General features: G+C 33.6%; 2 protein-coding genes across 2 annotated transcripts in view; both read right to left on the bottom strand.

The window, feature by feature from the left end:
• Positions 1 to 683: 683 nt before the first annotated feature.
• On the bottom strand, positions 684 to 5,207 carry LOC111699075 (uncharacterized). Its single transcript, XM_023469636.1, has 10 exons — positions 5,100 to 5,207; positions 4,482 to 4,778; positions 4,126 to 4,196; positions 3,388 to 3,469; positions 2,991 to 3,100; positions 2,462 to 2,581; positions 1,872 to 1,921; positions 1,718 to 1,815; positions 1,519 to 1,582; positions 684 to 1,252 (listed from the first exon to the last, which is right to left on the bottom strand). Exons 2-10 carry the CDS (start codon positions 4,771 to 4,773, stop codon positions 862 to 864), a joined length of 1,278 nt encoding a protein of 425 aa, XP_023325404.1. The 5' UTR covers positions 4,774 to 4,778; positions 5,100 to 5,207; the 3' UTR covers positions 684 to 861.
• Positions 5,208 to 10,777: 5,570 nt separating this feature from the next.
• Positions 10,778 to 14,928, bottom strand: part of LOC111699068 (transmembrane protein 209) — a 28,816-nt gene continuing 24,665 nt past the window's right edge. Inside the window, exons 7-10 of the mRNA XM_023469625.1 lie at positions 13,451 to 13,565; positions 12,818 to 13,029; positions 12,645 to 12,729; positions 10,778 to 11,944 (exon numbers count right to left, since the gene is read on the bottom strand). Coding sequence (XP_023325393.1) covers positions 11,789 to 11,944; positions 12,645 to 12,729; positions 12,818 to 13,029; positions 13,451 to 13,565 — 568 coding nt within the window. The 3' untranslated portion in view covers positions 10,778 to 11,788. The remainder of the gene's footprint in view (positions 11,945 to 12,644; positions 12,730 to 12,817; positions 13,030 to 13,450; positions 13,566 to 14,928) is intronic.

The raw sequence follows: 14,928 nt of genomic DNA, 5'->3' as shown, positions 1-14,928 counted from the left end.
TATCAATATTTTTGTTATGAAATATTATATTGTTTAGCTTCTTCATATTCTCTTTTTTCGAATCTTTTAAATTAAAATCTACTTAAATGTTAAGACCACAAATGGAAACTCGGAAGTTTCATTCAATAATACTCTTTTAAATTTCGGGCTCTGGTGGGTCATTTAATCAATTGTCGTTCAGAAATCCCGGTCTTTAATTAAATTTCTCTTTTTCCCCCATGCGAAGGACTTAAGCAGGCCCATTCGGCCCATAGATATGAATTTTCCAAAGAAGGGAGAGGGGCGAGTTTATATATAAGTTTTGGTATTACGTTTACAGAGTTTTGTATCAATTTGTCAAGACAGAAATATCAGATAGAACTTAGGTTGCGATCAATTCCTTAAGTGTTTAGGTTTCAGCCTAAACCCATTTCCTTTAAATATGCGAGAACAGTTTTACAGATGAGTTTCATATAATTATTCAATTAAAAATTCAATCTCTGCAGCATTCCATTATCAGTAGGTTAAGAAAACGACAATTTATAAATTCTTTCGATGAATCTGATTTTAAAGATAAATGTGACAGATAAAACAACTCTTCTAACTGGGCATTATATGATTGGGCGACGAAAGTCTATCTGAATACTAAGGACTATGAAGACGCATTAAATCAAGGGAACTGTCGAAAAATAACATAAAAAATGTCTCGTAGGTTCTAAATTTATTTCAATCTTGATAACGAAATAATATTGAATCTCAAATGATATAACTGATAAACATTCTTTAAAGAGATCAGGGGTCAATTTATACATCACATTTCAAGGGGATTACACATTAGAAATATCTTTTTTGTTTTACTGTTGAATACTAAATTATTTAATCTTATGCATCAGCATCAGCTACAGCAGCATCAGCATCAGCTACAACCGCCTCATCAGCTTCAACAGACTCTTCAGCATCAGTATTGGCAGCTTTAGTATCAGCATCCGCTTCATCATCTTCATCCTCTTCGACAACTTCTTCATCTTCGTCATCTTCATTATCTTCATCTTCAGCCTCTTCGACATCTTCACTTTCCTCAGTTCTAGTATTTATAACTGCATTTGCATCTAGCTCCTCTGTAGCTAATTCTTCTTCTTCCTCAGCTTCTGCTAGTTCCGCTTCAGACTTATCAACTTCGGCCTTCTTGTTATCAATATCTTCTACTTCAGCAACAACTGCAGCAACTACAGGTGCAGCAGGCTCTAAGCACTGAATCCATACTTCATTTCTCCTGAATAGATCAGTCAATCAATTGATGTCTTTTTGGTAAAAAGTATAATTTCTCATTCTATCATCAATATTTATACAAAATAATTTAGATCCCATATAGACCTGAGGTCGAATTTAAAGAATTTGAACAGGGAATATCCGATTCCAATTTAGCGCAGGCTCTAATTTCATAACACTTAATAGCTGTTTGAACCGAGTCTAGGTTGATTGTTAATGATAATAATAATAATAATAATAATAATAATAATAATAATAATAATAATATACCTGTTAGTATCCCATGGAGAACTGTATCCGGCAGTGTAGTACTCACTATCATGATAATATTTTCCTAAACAAATCTTCATCAAATGTTTATAAAAAAGCCATCAGCCCTTTTCAATACAGTTTCACCCCTTCTTGTGATAGATTAAAGGATACAGTATGTGATTATCAATGAAAAACCCCAGTCCTGGGCTCCACTTACCGACAAGGGCGTTTTCTAGAATTTGTTTCTCATGAATCCACGATGCTGAGGTCAAAGGAAATCCTCCAAATTGTCTAGCGTACAGTTTCATAGCAGGCCTGAAATATGCATATTTTAGAAAGTCAAACATTTTGAAAGTTTAAAAAATTTTTACCTTTCAAAAATGAAGACTGGAGAGTTGTCCAAGGGCTGAGGTGGGTTTGCCTAAAAAACAAAAGTTAAACAAAATAATAATTGTTTTTTATTATTTAAAGGGACTGTATGAGTGTAAGCGTAAGTGACCCTCCATACAAACAAAGATGACAATGCAGAAAAACCGCAAATGAAAATGAACAGTTTGAAGTAACAAAAACTTGGATATTTAATTCATACATGATCAGACTAAAAATGGGCATCGTTTGTTTTAACGAACGCAACTTTTGAGAACGAACGAAATTTTTTTGTGAAAAGTGGTTTCGTTCAGAAAAAAAGAACGATGGACGAACGAAATGGATAGTTGAAAAAAATATCGTTTTTAAAAAACGAACAAAATAACAAAAGATTTAAAATTAAAAAAAAAATGAAAAAAATATCTATTTTTACTGCAAGAACGATTTTTGGATCAACAGATCAGACAAAGCTTTTAAGGATACCGTTGTAAATACGGTATTGCCATCTTTGCATGGAGGGTTGAAATTACACTAACAGTCCCTTTAAGCCAAAATTACTAAAACCACCATTAAAATAAGACTTTAAAAAGTCAACCTGGAATTCTGAAGTGATATAGAAGCACATCTCCTGAACCTCGACATCTCCTCCAACCTGTTTCTTCTTGATGGAGTGGTGGGTGGGGGCGGGGATAGTCATTTCAATCTCTTGTCCTTCCTGGAGGAAATATTATACATTTATAACTGATAAAGGAACATTTTCACAGAATTTTGAAAAATAAATTGTATTAGTGGCATCAAGTATTTGCAGTGGTAATGTAAGTCTAAGAATATATCTCCATCTTATCTTTAACTAAGTGGTTACCCGAATTTAAGCTTAGAAGAAAGAAAGATATTTCTCGAATACCAAAGGGAACGGTAGAAAGACGACCGTTAGACTCAATTTACGGCTTGAAACAGTCCAATAAACAAAAAAAATGCACAAATTCATTTCACTAAAGCTACTGACAAAAGCTTTGTAATTCAACAACCAACATATAAAACACAAGATTTTCTAAATGTCGTCTTCCTTGTCCAAAGTTTTATCGGTTAAGTTATATTAACTATCTTTAAGATTGTGGTTTAACCTTGTTTACTCCAGAGATGTATTTGAAAAGCTCGATGAACATTAAAGAAGTTGGAGCCTTCTTCCATTGTTTAGACTTCATCACCTCGAAAGGATTCATATTTTCTGAACCTGAAGTTTGAAAAATAAGATAACTAATGTGAATGTAAATCTTGGGATCAAGTATTGATTGATTGATGTCCATCTCATGCTGACCATTGGATTAATTTCTGTCCTCTTCGATATTCCGTAGTTGTCATAACCAGCAGGGTTAAGGGGTCAAACATTTATCGGCAAAATTAAAAGTACTTAAATTAGATATCGAGATAAAGTGTTTCAAGAATAACGATACTACATACATAAGTTCCGACTGAATAACAATAACACCAATAATGTGAGTTTTAGAATAGTGATTTTACCAGCAAGAGGATCCTCTGAGTTATCCACTTCAGACTTGACACAGGCAAACTTAGCTGCAGGATATTCTCTCAGCTCATAAGTCTAGAATAACTCTATAAATTATCTAATTTAGAAAATAATTTTTTGTACAGTGATAACCAAAAAAAAATGGAATAGGAAGACGTCATTATAGCAATACTAAGTGTATTTGAGGTTGTGACAAAGCAAACAGTTTTATTACACTTATTTATTTACTAATTTAGTGAAATGGGTCTGTGTTCAAACCACAATTGCTGTTTCTCATGCTGATTGGACTTCTTAAAGTTATAACTTGATTCTAAAAGTTGTCTTCCTTTTTCAGAGTTTTCTGGTTATCACCGTATGTGTGACATTAAATAAAGGACAACATTTTCTGGAATTATCAAGACAACAACAAATGTATAAAATGTGAAATCTTAGAATTTAAAAATAATTTGTTCTTAATGATATTTGCAGCACAGGAGAAAGTCGCAAGAAACAAACGAAATGAAGTTAAGCAAGTTTCTAATCGATTCATCAATAAAGAGAAGTTTATACTGAACGAAACAATTTAAAATTAGGAATCAATCTTTTTGAATGGTAAAGAGAATTTTGGTTAAACCATCCGGCTTCCAAGGACATCAAAAAAAGACTAGCTTTCCCGTTTATTTAAAAAACTCAGCTTTCACTTTCCTGTTCTTATTTTTGGCGAACACTCCCTTTTAATGTTAAAATGTTACCCCAAAATTTTCTATGACGGTGTATGGAACGCTTTCGTACGTATCTTCTTCTAAGGCATTTCCAGTATTTTCTAAAAATAATCTTATTGAAATGATTTCTGAAAAAATGCAAAAATTGATTAGATAAAACATCACTTATAAGCCTTGTTTGAAATTTTCATATAGATATTTTAATCATCAAATCAATTCATAAGGTTTATTGATTGCTTGAGGCTCACTTGTGGAAGACGGGGTTTCAATTCGTCATGCATTTGGGTTTTTCATCCCAGATCGTCAAAAAAGAAAGTTTTTTTTAGAAATTTTAAATCATACCTAATATTGTTTATTATTTCTCATTAAGATTAAAAGGTGATTACCTTGTTGATAAAAGTTAGCTCCAACTGTATTCTGTGAGAACTGATTGTAAGGAATTGGTTGAGCTCTCAGGGACGGATTATAAGGAGAGTACTGAGCTTGCTGAGATGGATTGAACCCTGCTCCAAAATATCCTTGTTGCTGTTGAACTACAGGGGCTCCGTATCCATATCCTCCATGATTATAAGCTGGCACTCCATGACGTTGTCCTCCAGGTTGGTTGTAGTTGTTGTAAACTCCATAGGGATGACCTACAGCTACTCCTGCTAAGAGCAGCAGACCAAACTTAAACATAGTTTCTGAAATGAAAAAAATGTTTATAAATAAAGAATAAACCTACAATTTTTAGGGTCCGTCCTCCCCTTCTATCAATTTTGTACATGACCACTTATTTTTCAGCAAATTTTTTTTATTGTTATTTTAGGTTAGATTAGGTTTAGAAAATTTCTGGGCCGAGCGCTGCGGCTAGGATAGGGGGCCGAGTGCAGCGGCTAGGACAGGCTAGATAGGCCGGGCGCTACGGCCACATGGTCAATTTTATCCATGGCTTATATATAAGATCCATATAAGGAAGGGGGGGGGCCAGGGGGGAGTCCAAAAATCGTATATTTGGAAATTACCAATTTTTATCCCTATACAAAGTCCGAAAAGTTCCTTGTGAAGATCTATGTACCCCTCCTCCAAAGGTAGAGCTGGAACTGAACTAAGCCAAAGTTGGATGGATTGTATTTATCAAAACAAATCTACGTAAAAATCTGAACGCACCAGTGCGCAGCGCAGCAGGGGTAATTAGTGTCCCAGCAAAGATTCAAACTTTAAAAATTATTTACAAAAGTTTAGAATTCAAAATTTTATATCTCCACTAGTAGCGTATAAATAATGTACTTCTGAGTTTTTACACGAAGATTTTTTTAACATTTCTATCTTTTAAGACGATAAATTCTTCATTTCTGATCGATTTGGTTCAAATGCTTAAAAAATGAGATTTAAATTAAAGGGCGATTAAAAGCCAAATTATCAGGGATAGTAAAATTTGTTATTAAAGTATGTCGTAAAGATTTTTCCACCTATTAAAACAACACTTGCTTATGAAAATAAAACTAGCACTATAAACCGTTCATGAACCTAGATAAATGGATGCCCAATGCTTTAAATTCAGAGAATTCGTTGATTTAAAATTAATATCAGATACTTTTACANACTCACAGCACGCAGTTTATATTCTTTATTCGTGATTTTCTCTGGTTCAATTTCTCTTTTCTCCACGATCCGATCCTTAACAGGGGACTCAGGGAGCAGAGGGGAGGGAACAAACTAATAGAAGGAAAATATCTGTAGATACGGAAAGGATAACTATAAAATAGATATCAACAGAAAGGATAACTGTAGAAAAGATATCTACAGAAAATATAGCTGTACCTTAGATATCTATCGAAAGGATAGATATGAAGAGATATCTGCAGAAAGGTTATCTGAATGAGAGATAACTACAGAAAGGATAACTGTAAAAGAGATATCCACAGGAAGGATAACTCTAGAAGAAATATCTGCAGAAGAAAAAAGTATATATATCTACAGAAAGGATCTGTAAAAAAGATATACGCAGAAAGGATAACTGTAGACTGTAGAAGATATATCTACAGAAAGGATAACTGAAGAAGAAAGAGATATCTACGGAAGGGATAACTGCAAATGAGAAAAGATAACTAAAGAAGAGGTATCTACAGAAAGGCTTACTGAAGAAGAGATATCTACAGAAAAGATTACTAAGGAAGAGATATCTAAAGAAAGGAAAATTGTAGAATAGATATCTACAGAAAGTATTACTGTAGAAGTGATATATATATAAAGTATAACTGAAGAAGAGATATCTACAGAAAGGATAACTGTAGAAGAGATATCTACAGAAAGGATAACTGTAGAAGAGATATCTACAGAAAGTATTACTGTAGAAGATAACTGTAGAAGAGATATTTACGGAAAGGATAACTGTAGAAGAGATATCTACAGAAAGGATTACTTTAGAAAAGATATCTACAGAAAGGATAACTGTAGCAGAGATATCTACAGAAAGAATAACTGTAGAATATATACCTATAGAAAGGGTTACTAAAGAAGAGATATCTACAGAAGTGAAGGCTGAATAAAGGAAGCAGGAGGGGGGGGGGGAATAATTGTAAAAAACCTTAGGAAAGAATAAGCAGAAAAAGGGATAGATACAGAAAAGGAATTATAAAATAGGGAATATACAAAAAATATTTATTTTAGACATTTTTGAAGAGTATATTTTCCACTTTTTCTTATCGATGTAGAAATGATAAAGTGGTGAAATCTAGATATAAATGGTCCAGTAAGTTATCTGAAAGATCGCATCGTTTTTGTAGTTTACTATCCGGGGATAACACAAAACATTAGGTAATCTGATGTTTATGTAATGTAAGTTTTTAAATAACTGCATGCAATTATTTCTCATTCTCAATTTATGTAAATATACTAGAAAAATTAAATTTCTTATCATAAATAAACTTTAGAGCGTAAGAATTGGACGGTCTGTACATGTTTAACAATGCTCGATCATAGAGAAAAATAAATTTAAAGCATGAAAATATTTCCTTAGGATGAAATACAGGGAGCAGATACATCATATTCGATCGGACAGGCCTCAACTGGGACAGAACAGAAAATTTAAAAAGATTGACAAATTAAAAAAAAATTGGATAGCCCAAAAAAGGAAAAATTACATGGAGAAATTACAGAAACTAAATACACATTATTCGGTAATGTTACTTCTGTTCTACGTAGATCGGATGCGCAGATTTTGTAGGTCGATGACCAACTTTCGTAGGTTATAGGATGTACAAATTTTGTAGGTCGGATGCACAGATTTTGTAGGACGGATGCACGACTTCTGTAGGTCGGATGCACAAGGTAAGGTTAAGACAATTTCTGAACCGATCGCTGCGGCCACATTTATCAAATTGACCTTAAGGAATAGCCGATATGTGGGGTGTTAGGTTAAGACATTTATTGTGCGTCCGACCTACAGAATTGAGTGCAACCAACTGAAGAAAGCTGTGCAACTGACCTACAGTAGGTCGGATACACTTAACTTTTTTTGTGCATCCGACCTACCAAATTTGTGCATCCGACCCATAACTAAAGAATTGTGCATCCGACCTACTAAAGTTGTATATATATATTTAAAGGAGAAAACAAAGAGACTTTAACGAAATATGAGAAAACAGGGATCAAATAAAAAAGGCAGGGTTATCCCCTTCGTTCTTAAAATTTTATCTATCTGGGGTGCAGTTATAATTTTATTCGTCCGTGCACTCATGGTTTATTGAACCCATTCTAATATTACAGAATACACTGCTGGTTACGTATTCAAGGATTATTACATCACAGACCTAAATCTGTTAAGTAACAATATCAGGGGTTTAACATCTACCTATTAAGTCTCGTATCCTTAGGTTGAAACCGTTCTTTCTTTGTTTCCATAATAAAGAAACATAAAAATGTAAACTATCGGGGTTTTGAAATTAAAAAATTGAAAAAATTTCAGCACTTCCAACAAACAAATTTTGTGACATTTGTGGCCCTAATTTAAAAGTCTATAATCTCCTTTCTCCCCTAGCTTTGAGCGCTAAGCAACAACTACTAAAAAGTTTAATGTAAACCACATGACGGATTTGATCTATAGTTTCTAAAGATTTCATTTTTATTGTTAAGGTTAACAATTCTTTGTCATGCGTAGAATCAGGAACAGGTTCAGGATTTGGAGGCAAAATCCCAGATTTCGTGGAAAATCTCGAAACTTTCCATTCGCTCAATATATAGGGAATTCGAAAGGTCAGATTAAATAAATAGATTGATTTATTTCTGTCTGTACTATGTACTTCAGGTTCAGAAATGTATGTATTATGTACTATGTTCATGATTTGCATTGTGAACTATAGATTCAGAACAGGACAGGACATATATGAAAGAAAGAGGGGTGATAAATAAAAGATTAATTTAAATGGAAACGATAAAAGTAAAAATAAGAATGCAAACCTAAGGATCAAACATAAGGAACTTGTCCCTCCCCCTGCGAAAATCTAATTAAAACTTGTTTTTTTTTTATGCATAAATGACAGATAATAAGAATGGATGAATCATGATTAAAAATAAAATACATTTATTGAGAAGGATAAGCTAAGAATGAGAAGGATGAAAAGATGAAGAAAGAAGGAAAAGAATGAGGCCAAGGGAATCAAGGATAACAGAAAGTAAAAGAAAACATTATGAAGAGTACAAGGAAGGCCTGAGATAAGAATTACATAAGAAAAGAAGAGATTTAAAGGTTGACAATAGATTTAATAAATCTTACTTTCCCTCGGTACTACTGTTACAGTGACCAGTATCAGATAAAACNAGATTAAGTCGTAAAAAGGACAACTCTGGAATTTTACTATGAATTGATCAAATAATTCACGGGAGCTCAAGATATTTTTCTATTTATGGATATTCTCCATCTTCAGAGCTTTAGCGGAGTTAAGACAAATGAACCAACTCTCTCATATTAAATGTCTGTAGTCGTTTCCTCTAGTGACCCTCATTTATCGACCGCGACAGGTTTGTAAGATTCACAACGGTACCATTCAAAGCTTTGTCTAAACAAGTATGAAGTAGATATCCATATTTATCAAAACTAATTACTTGTCAAACAGTACCATTAGTACCATTGTGAATCGGGTTCACAATTCAAGGAATGGTGGCCTGGGTCACCTAAATTACGCTTACAGTCCATTTAAATGAAACTTATAGCTTACTTATTCGCGGCTCTACATTTTGGTGAAACTTTTCATATTATTTTTAATAAATTTCATATCTTAGCATTCATCATTCTTTATTTAATATGCAGGGGCCTATTCAGGAATTTATTCAGCACTCGCAGAGTCCCAAAAACCCCCTGAAAACCATAGATGTCACTAACCCCCCTGAATACGCCTCTGTTGAATTTTGAGTCCTAAGAAACGCCGATGATACCAATTTGTTTCTGAAAATCTTTCTAGTTGCAGTTTACACAGTTATTTCCAGACTTCTAGTGCAAAACTCACAGAGTCATGATTTCATCCATTTCTGCAATTTTAACGGGTCTTAGATGATGATATTTATTAGCTGACTTTGCACATTTCTTAGGTTTTAGCGGTTCATTGGGACAGTTTCTAAATATACAGTGTATTATATATATATATATAAAAGTTGGCATAGTGTGACAAAAGCAAATGTTTTTAAAACTGTTGATTCCTAAAATAAGATTTTTAACACTAAACCCACTATCCAAATATTTCTAAATTTCTTAAAACTTATTTTCCTTCAGTTTTTAATATTTTCAACACACAATTATTATAAAATCTTTGCGAGCTGTAGAACTAAGTCGGATTTCATAAGTGTGGTTTTAAATGCAATAAAAACCAATTTTACATAGATTCGCATTGCAAACCTATTCCTTGTAACGCGCGGAAAATAAAGGCCCAGGAATGCATGAGAAACTGCCTGGGGTAATACTACATATAAAAACTAGGCGAAGAGAGAGCTAAGAAATTATGCATTAACATTACGGTATAAGAAAATTAGTCCAGGCTACAGTCTACATGTTTAGAATAGGAGGTTGTTCGTTCGAAGTTCTTGTTTTAAAGACCTAAGGGGGGGGGGGGGAGGGGTGTCATCCAAAAGTATTTACAAAGTGCATTCACTCATCATAAAAGAATGTTATTAATATAGATAACATTTCTAACCATAAAAAAAGTTTAAAGGAATTGAGTCTTTGCCACAAACTCTGATTTTCAAATCCCAATATCTTTGTGACCCAATGTCGTAAATCTTAGATATTTCAAACTATGAATTCTCAAAGTTATCAAAGTTTAAAATACCAAAGGCTTACGCCAATATTTTGCAAAGTTATAGAGATTAGAAAATTTAAGTGTGTGGCAAAAACTCAAATTCCTTTCCCTTTCTTTATTACATTACACACAATGTTTCTCGAAAAAATAATAGAAAATGAGGGAACGCGCTTTCCAGGGGATCTATAAGTTGTTTAAACTTACTGAAAATCTTTGTCAAATCATGTTATTAGTTTTAATCAACAGCTAAGGATTTAGAATTCACAAAATTCTAACATCTGAGTTGCAACAGAGAAGTGAGGAGATGGGGGGGGGGGGGCAGTCCCAATTTTCCCCTCAATCCACATAGCTTACAAAATATAAAATCATATACACATTTCATTTTAATTCAAATAAAAAAAATTTTTGGAGAAAAAAATATATTTATTTTTGCATTCAATTTTTTGGTTGCTGATCAGCAACCAAGCAATGATTAACAATAATGCCAACATTGAATGAACTGTTTATACTGAAAATACTAGGATTATACACAGCCGTAAATCTGTTGGAATTTTAAGACAATTTACTTAATTATAAACAAGTAGTTTTAATTTTAGGGTCACTGAAATTGTAATACACTTGGGTGCTATGCTGCAGTGCCAGATATCTAACAGACCAATGTCTAGTAGACAAGGGACCGTTTATTACGTAATAATGCCATTGCCCCTTTATAAACTAAGCAACATCTTCTATAAATGGCCCCAAATAATGTAGAACCAAGTACTATTAGATTAGAGTCCGTTCTATAATTGACAAAGATCAAAATGAGCAAAGGCTCCAAATTTTAGATAAGGGTCTGTTTATTGATGAAAAGATATTGAAAAATGTTCATGAGAAAATAATTTTCAAAAAAGTGTCAACTAGTCATTTCTATGTACGTTTCTATGTACATTTCTATGTACATTTCTATGTACATTTCTATGTACATTTCTATGTACGTTTCTATGTACATTTCTATGTACATTTTTATGTACATTTCTATGTACACTGTACAAAACACATTTAGACTTTAGACAATTTCGTGACTCAGGATCACAAGAATCCATTATAATAATGTACATTTAGACCTCGGGTCAAAAAATAAAAGGATTTATTTTTGGTAGGTTCAGGACCCATAGCCTTGTTTACTCTAATACTACTAGGTTCTATGATTATATAGTCCAGGGCCCCTTCGATCTGGGTTAATCCAGTACTTAGTATGAAGATAGTCTTATGCTTGAGGTTAACCATAACTCAAAATAATGCTTGGTTCCATGCATTATGCATGATCCAGGGCCCCATTGGTCTAGTTCAGTCTAGTACCTAGGGTAAATCTAGTCCTATGACGGAGGTTAACCAGAATTTAATGATTTGATCCTCCAGGGTCCGGCCTTCGGTCTAGTTTAGTCTAATACCCAGAGTATATTAAGCCCTGATAGACCAAGATTGACCTGGCCTAACATTCCTCCTCTCTCTTCTCTGATCTTGTGCAAGAAGAGGAGAAGAGTATGGAGCATATTATTTCTTCCAGATCCAACATCCAGCTGCTTATCTCCAACCTGACACAATTTATCATTATTAATGACATTTAGAAACCATGCACCTAATATCTATCTATATATAAATTTGGCTTGTCTGTCTGTTTGTCTGTTTGTTTGTATCCAACAAACGTCAAAACGTCTGAACCGATCGGGCCCAAATTTTTTGTGGGACATACCACAGGGAAGGTTTATGAATGATAAAAATTTTAAAAAAATGTGTTTTAAAGGTTCTTAATTTTGTAAAAAATTTAAATTCTTGAAAATCCGCGAATTTTTTTTAAAAAATCCGCCAAATTTTATTTCTTCTTTGTTTTAAAATGTAAACAAAAGAACATGTTCACAATTTAAAATAAAAGATGGGCGCGAAGCGCCCTAAAAGCCTAGTATTTATTATTTTTTAAATTCTTTAAATCTCCGACGGTTCCATTTCTTCTCACTATTTACTTCATATATTTTTCTTAATCATTAAGTATGCCTTAAACCTTAAATTTAATGTGTCCACATTTGATGTAGAGATCAAACGTTTCAAATTAACGATACTCTACATTTTAGTTCCAACCTCTGGTTAAATATGATAATCAAGTGTTTTTACCATTTTCGACTATTCCCAGACCAAAAGCTTTAACCACTGATCTTTCTAATGAGGAGGAGGTTCTTATTCAACAATCAACATGAACCATGTAATGAGGACATGAATCTGCAATATGTTGAAGGTTACCTGAACTACATAATGAGGAGGCCTAGCTTGAATCTGAACAATCGCCAACAGATCTTTTTCACAGCTTTCAACCTTCTCTCCAAACCTTTTTAAAAAAGAACCATTAATTCCTTTCTCCATCAACCTCTTATTCAATAAAAAAATTTTTAAATAAAATTTTAAGAAATGCCTACTTGAAGAAATGTGAATGTGAGAATGGCATTGACTCCTGAGTGTCCGCTAGTCTGGTTCTACTTGATGCGACCAGTCTACTATCCAGGTAGGAAGCCAGCAGATGAACCAACAGCTCACTATCGGTCGGTAGCTTTTCCGTCCATTGTTGTCCCTTATGCGTACCTCCAGAGTTCCAACGGTACCTAGAGAGAGCTCCAGTCCCACTCAACTCCTGGAATGGTTAATAATCATGATATCAGGATTACATCCAGGAGTGAAATAAATTTTATGTTTAAAAAGTTAAAACAAAACAAAATACACAAAAGTAATAAGGATATGAAGGGGTTAAAAACTTAAAGGAAGGTTAAAAATAAAATTACAGGATTTAAAAGAGTTTCATTTCACATTCTGAAAGAAACGTAACTTTTTAAATAACATTTCTTTTTCAAAGGAACTGATTACTCGAATCAAACTGCAATTTACTAATCCCTATACTTTGCAACCATGGTGGTGTACACATTTAACATGCAAAATAGTAGATTTTATAGTTTCAAAAAACTAAGGTCTACAACACCAGGTTGCAAAGATACAACTATTAGAAAACTAGATTATAAGGCGCATTATCAGTTCTAATTATTATGGGAGGTTTGAACCTTGATCCTTGAGACAAGATACTCCTGGTCTGCTGAAACCTCTAGGAAGGGTAGCAGAGAACACAGAGTTGGTAGATTCGAGGAAACCTGGGGGAGAGCTGCAACCTTACGCAATCTAATACAATAAATTCAAGAAGGATAGTCCAAGGGGTGCAACATTACGCAATCTAATACAATAAATTCAAGAAGGATAGTACAAGGGGTGCAACATTACGCAATCTAATACAATAAATTCAAGAAGGATAGTGCAAGAGGTGCAACATTACGCAATCTAATACAATAAATTCAAGAAGGATAGTCCAAGTGGTGCAACATTACGCAGTCTAATACAATAAATTCAAGAAGGATAGTCCAAGGGGTGCAACATTACGCAATCTACAGGGTGGCCAAATTTTTGTGCGAAAAAATTCGTACGAAAATCCGTACATTTTCAGAAAAAATCCGTACAATCCGTACAATTTTCGAAAAAAAAATCCGTGCAATCCGTACAATTTTCGAAAAAAAATCCGTACATTTTAAAAAAAATCTGTATATTTTTTTTAAATCCGTACAATCAGTACAATTTTCGAAAAAAAAATCCCTGCTATCCGTACATTTAAGAAAAATAAAACCATTTTTGAAAATATCATTCAACACTGTCTCACCCCCTCCCTCCATTCCCAACCACCTCTTTCTCCCCCCACCCAGCAACCAATGATGTTCCCTCTAACAACCTATATTCCTGGTAGTAAAAACTACTGTAGGTATTTGAATGCTTGGATGAGAACCCGGAAATAATGAAAAAATGAGATCAACTGAAGAAACTCAAATTAAACTCAATTTTAAAATCCATTTATCTTTGCAACCTAAAAACCTTTGGTTTTTGAAACAAAGCCTAATTAATCTGGCAGAATTCACAGCTTATAATAACACAAGTCTACCACATAAACTAGAGAACTAGAGAACTAGAGATCTAGAGATCTAGAGAACTAGAGAACTAGAGAACCAGAGAACCAGAGGACCACAGAACCAGAGAAGCAGAGAACGAGAGAACGAGAGAACGAGAGAACGAGAGAACTAGAGAACTAGAGAACTAAAGAGCGTTAATTCTAATTTTTATAACTGTTTAGATCGGTGTGAATTAGGCCATTTAACAAACAAACGATAAAGTTATAATTAGAAAGAGTGAAGTGTAAAGTTAATATTAAACTAAAAATGAAAAGATATACAGATAAACGGAAGAAACCTGAGAGGATGTTCTCAGATCTGATAAAGAGACAGATGGATAGATAGATAAACAGACAGACAGATAGATAGACTGGTAAATAGACAGAGAAACAGATAGACACATACACATATAGATGAACAGAGAGACAGATACGATATATAAACAGATAGATAAAAAGATAGATAAACTGACATGCAGATAGATATACAGATGGATAGACAGATAGCTAGACATATAGCTAGACAGATAGCTAGACAGATGGCTAGACAGA

Source organism: Eurytemora carolleeae, unplaced genomic scaffold (assembly GCF_000591075.1).
Source record: "Eurytemora carolleeae unplaced genomic scaffold, Eaff_2.0 scaffold329, whole genome shotgun sequence".
In the NCBI taxonomy this organism is placed as follows: Eukaryota; Metazoa; Arthropoda; class Copepoda; order Calanoida; family Temoridae; genus Eurytemora; species Eurytemora carolleeae.
This window is presented reverse-complemented; position numbering and strand designations above follow the sequence as displayed.

Bases quoted from the DNA above. Each gene is read 5' to 3' on its own strand.
- LOC111699075 (XM_023469636.1), bottom strand. From the start codon at position 4,773: ATGTTTAAGTTTGGTCTGCTGCTCTTAGCAGGAGTAGCTGTAGGTCAT. The intron at 4,197-4,481 runs GTAATCACCTTT...GATTATTTTTAG, and splicing joins AGCTAACTTTTATCAACAAG to AAAATACTGGAAATGCCTTA. The intron at 1,253-1,518 runs GTATATTATTAT...TGATCTATTCAG, and splicing joins TCTCCATGGGATACTAACAG to GAGAAATGAAGTATGGATTC.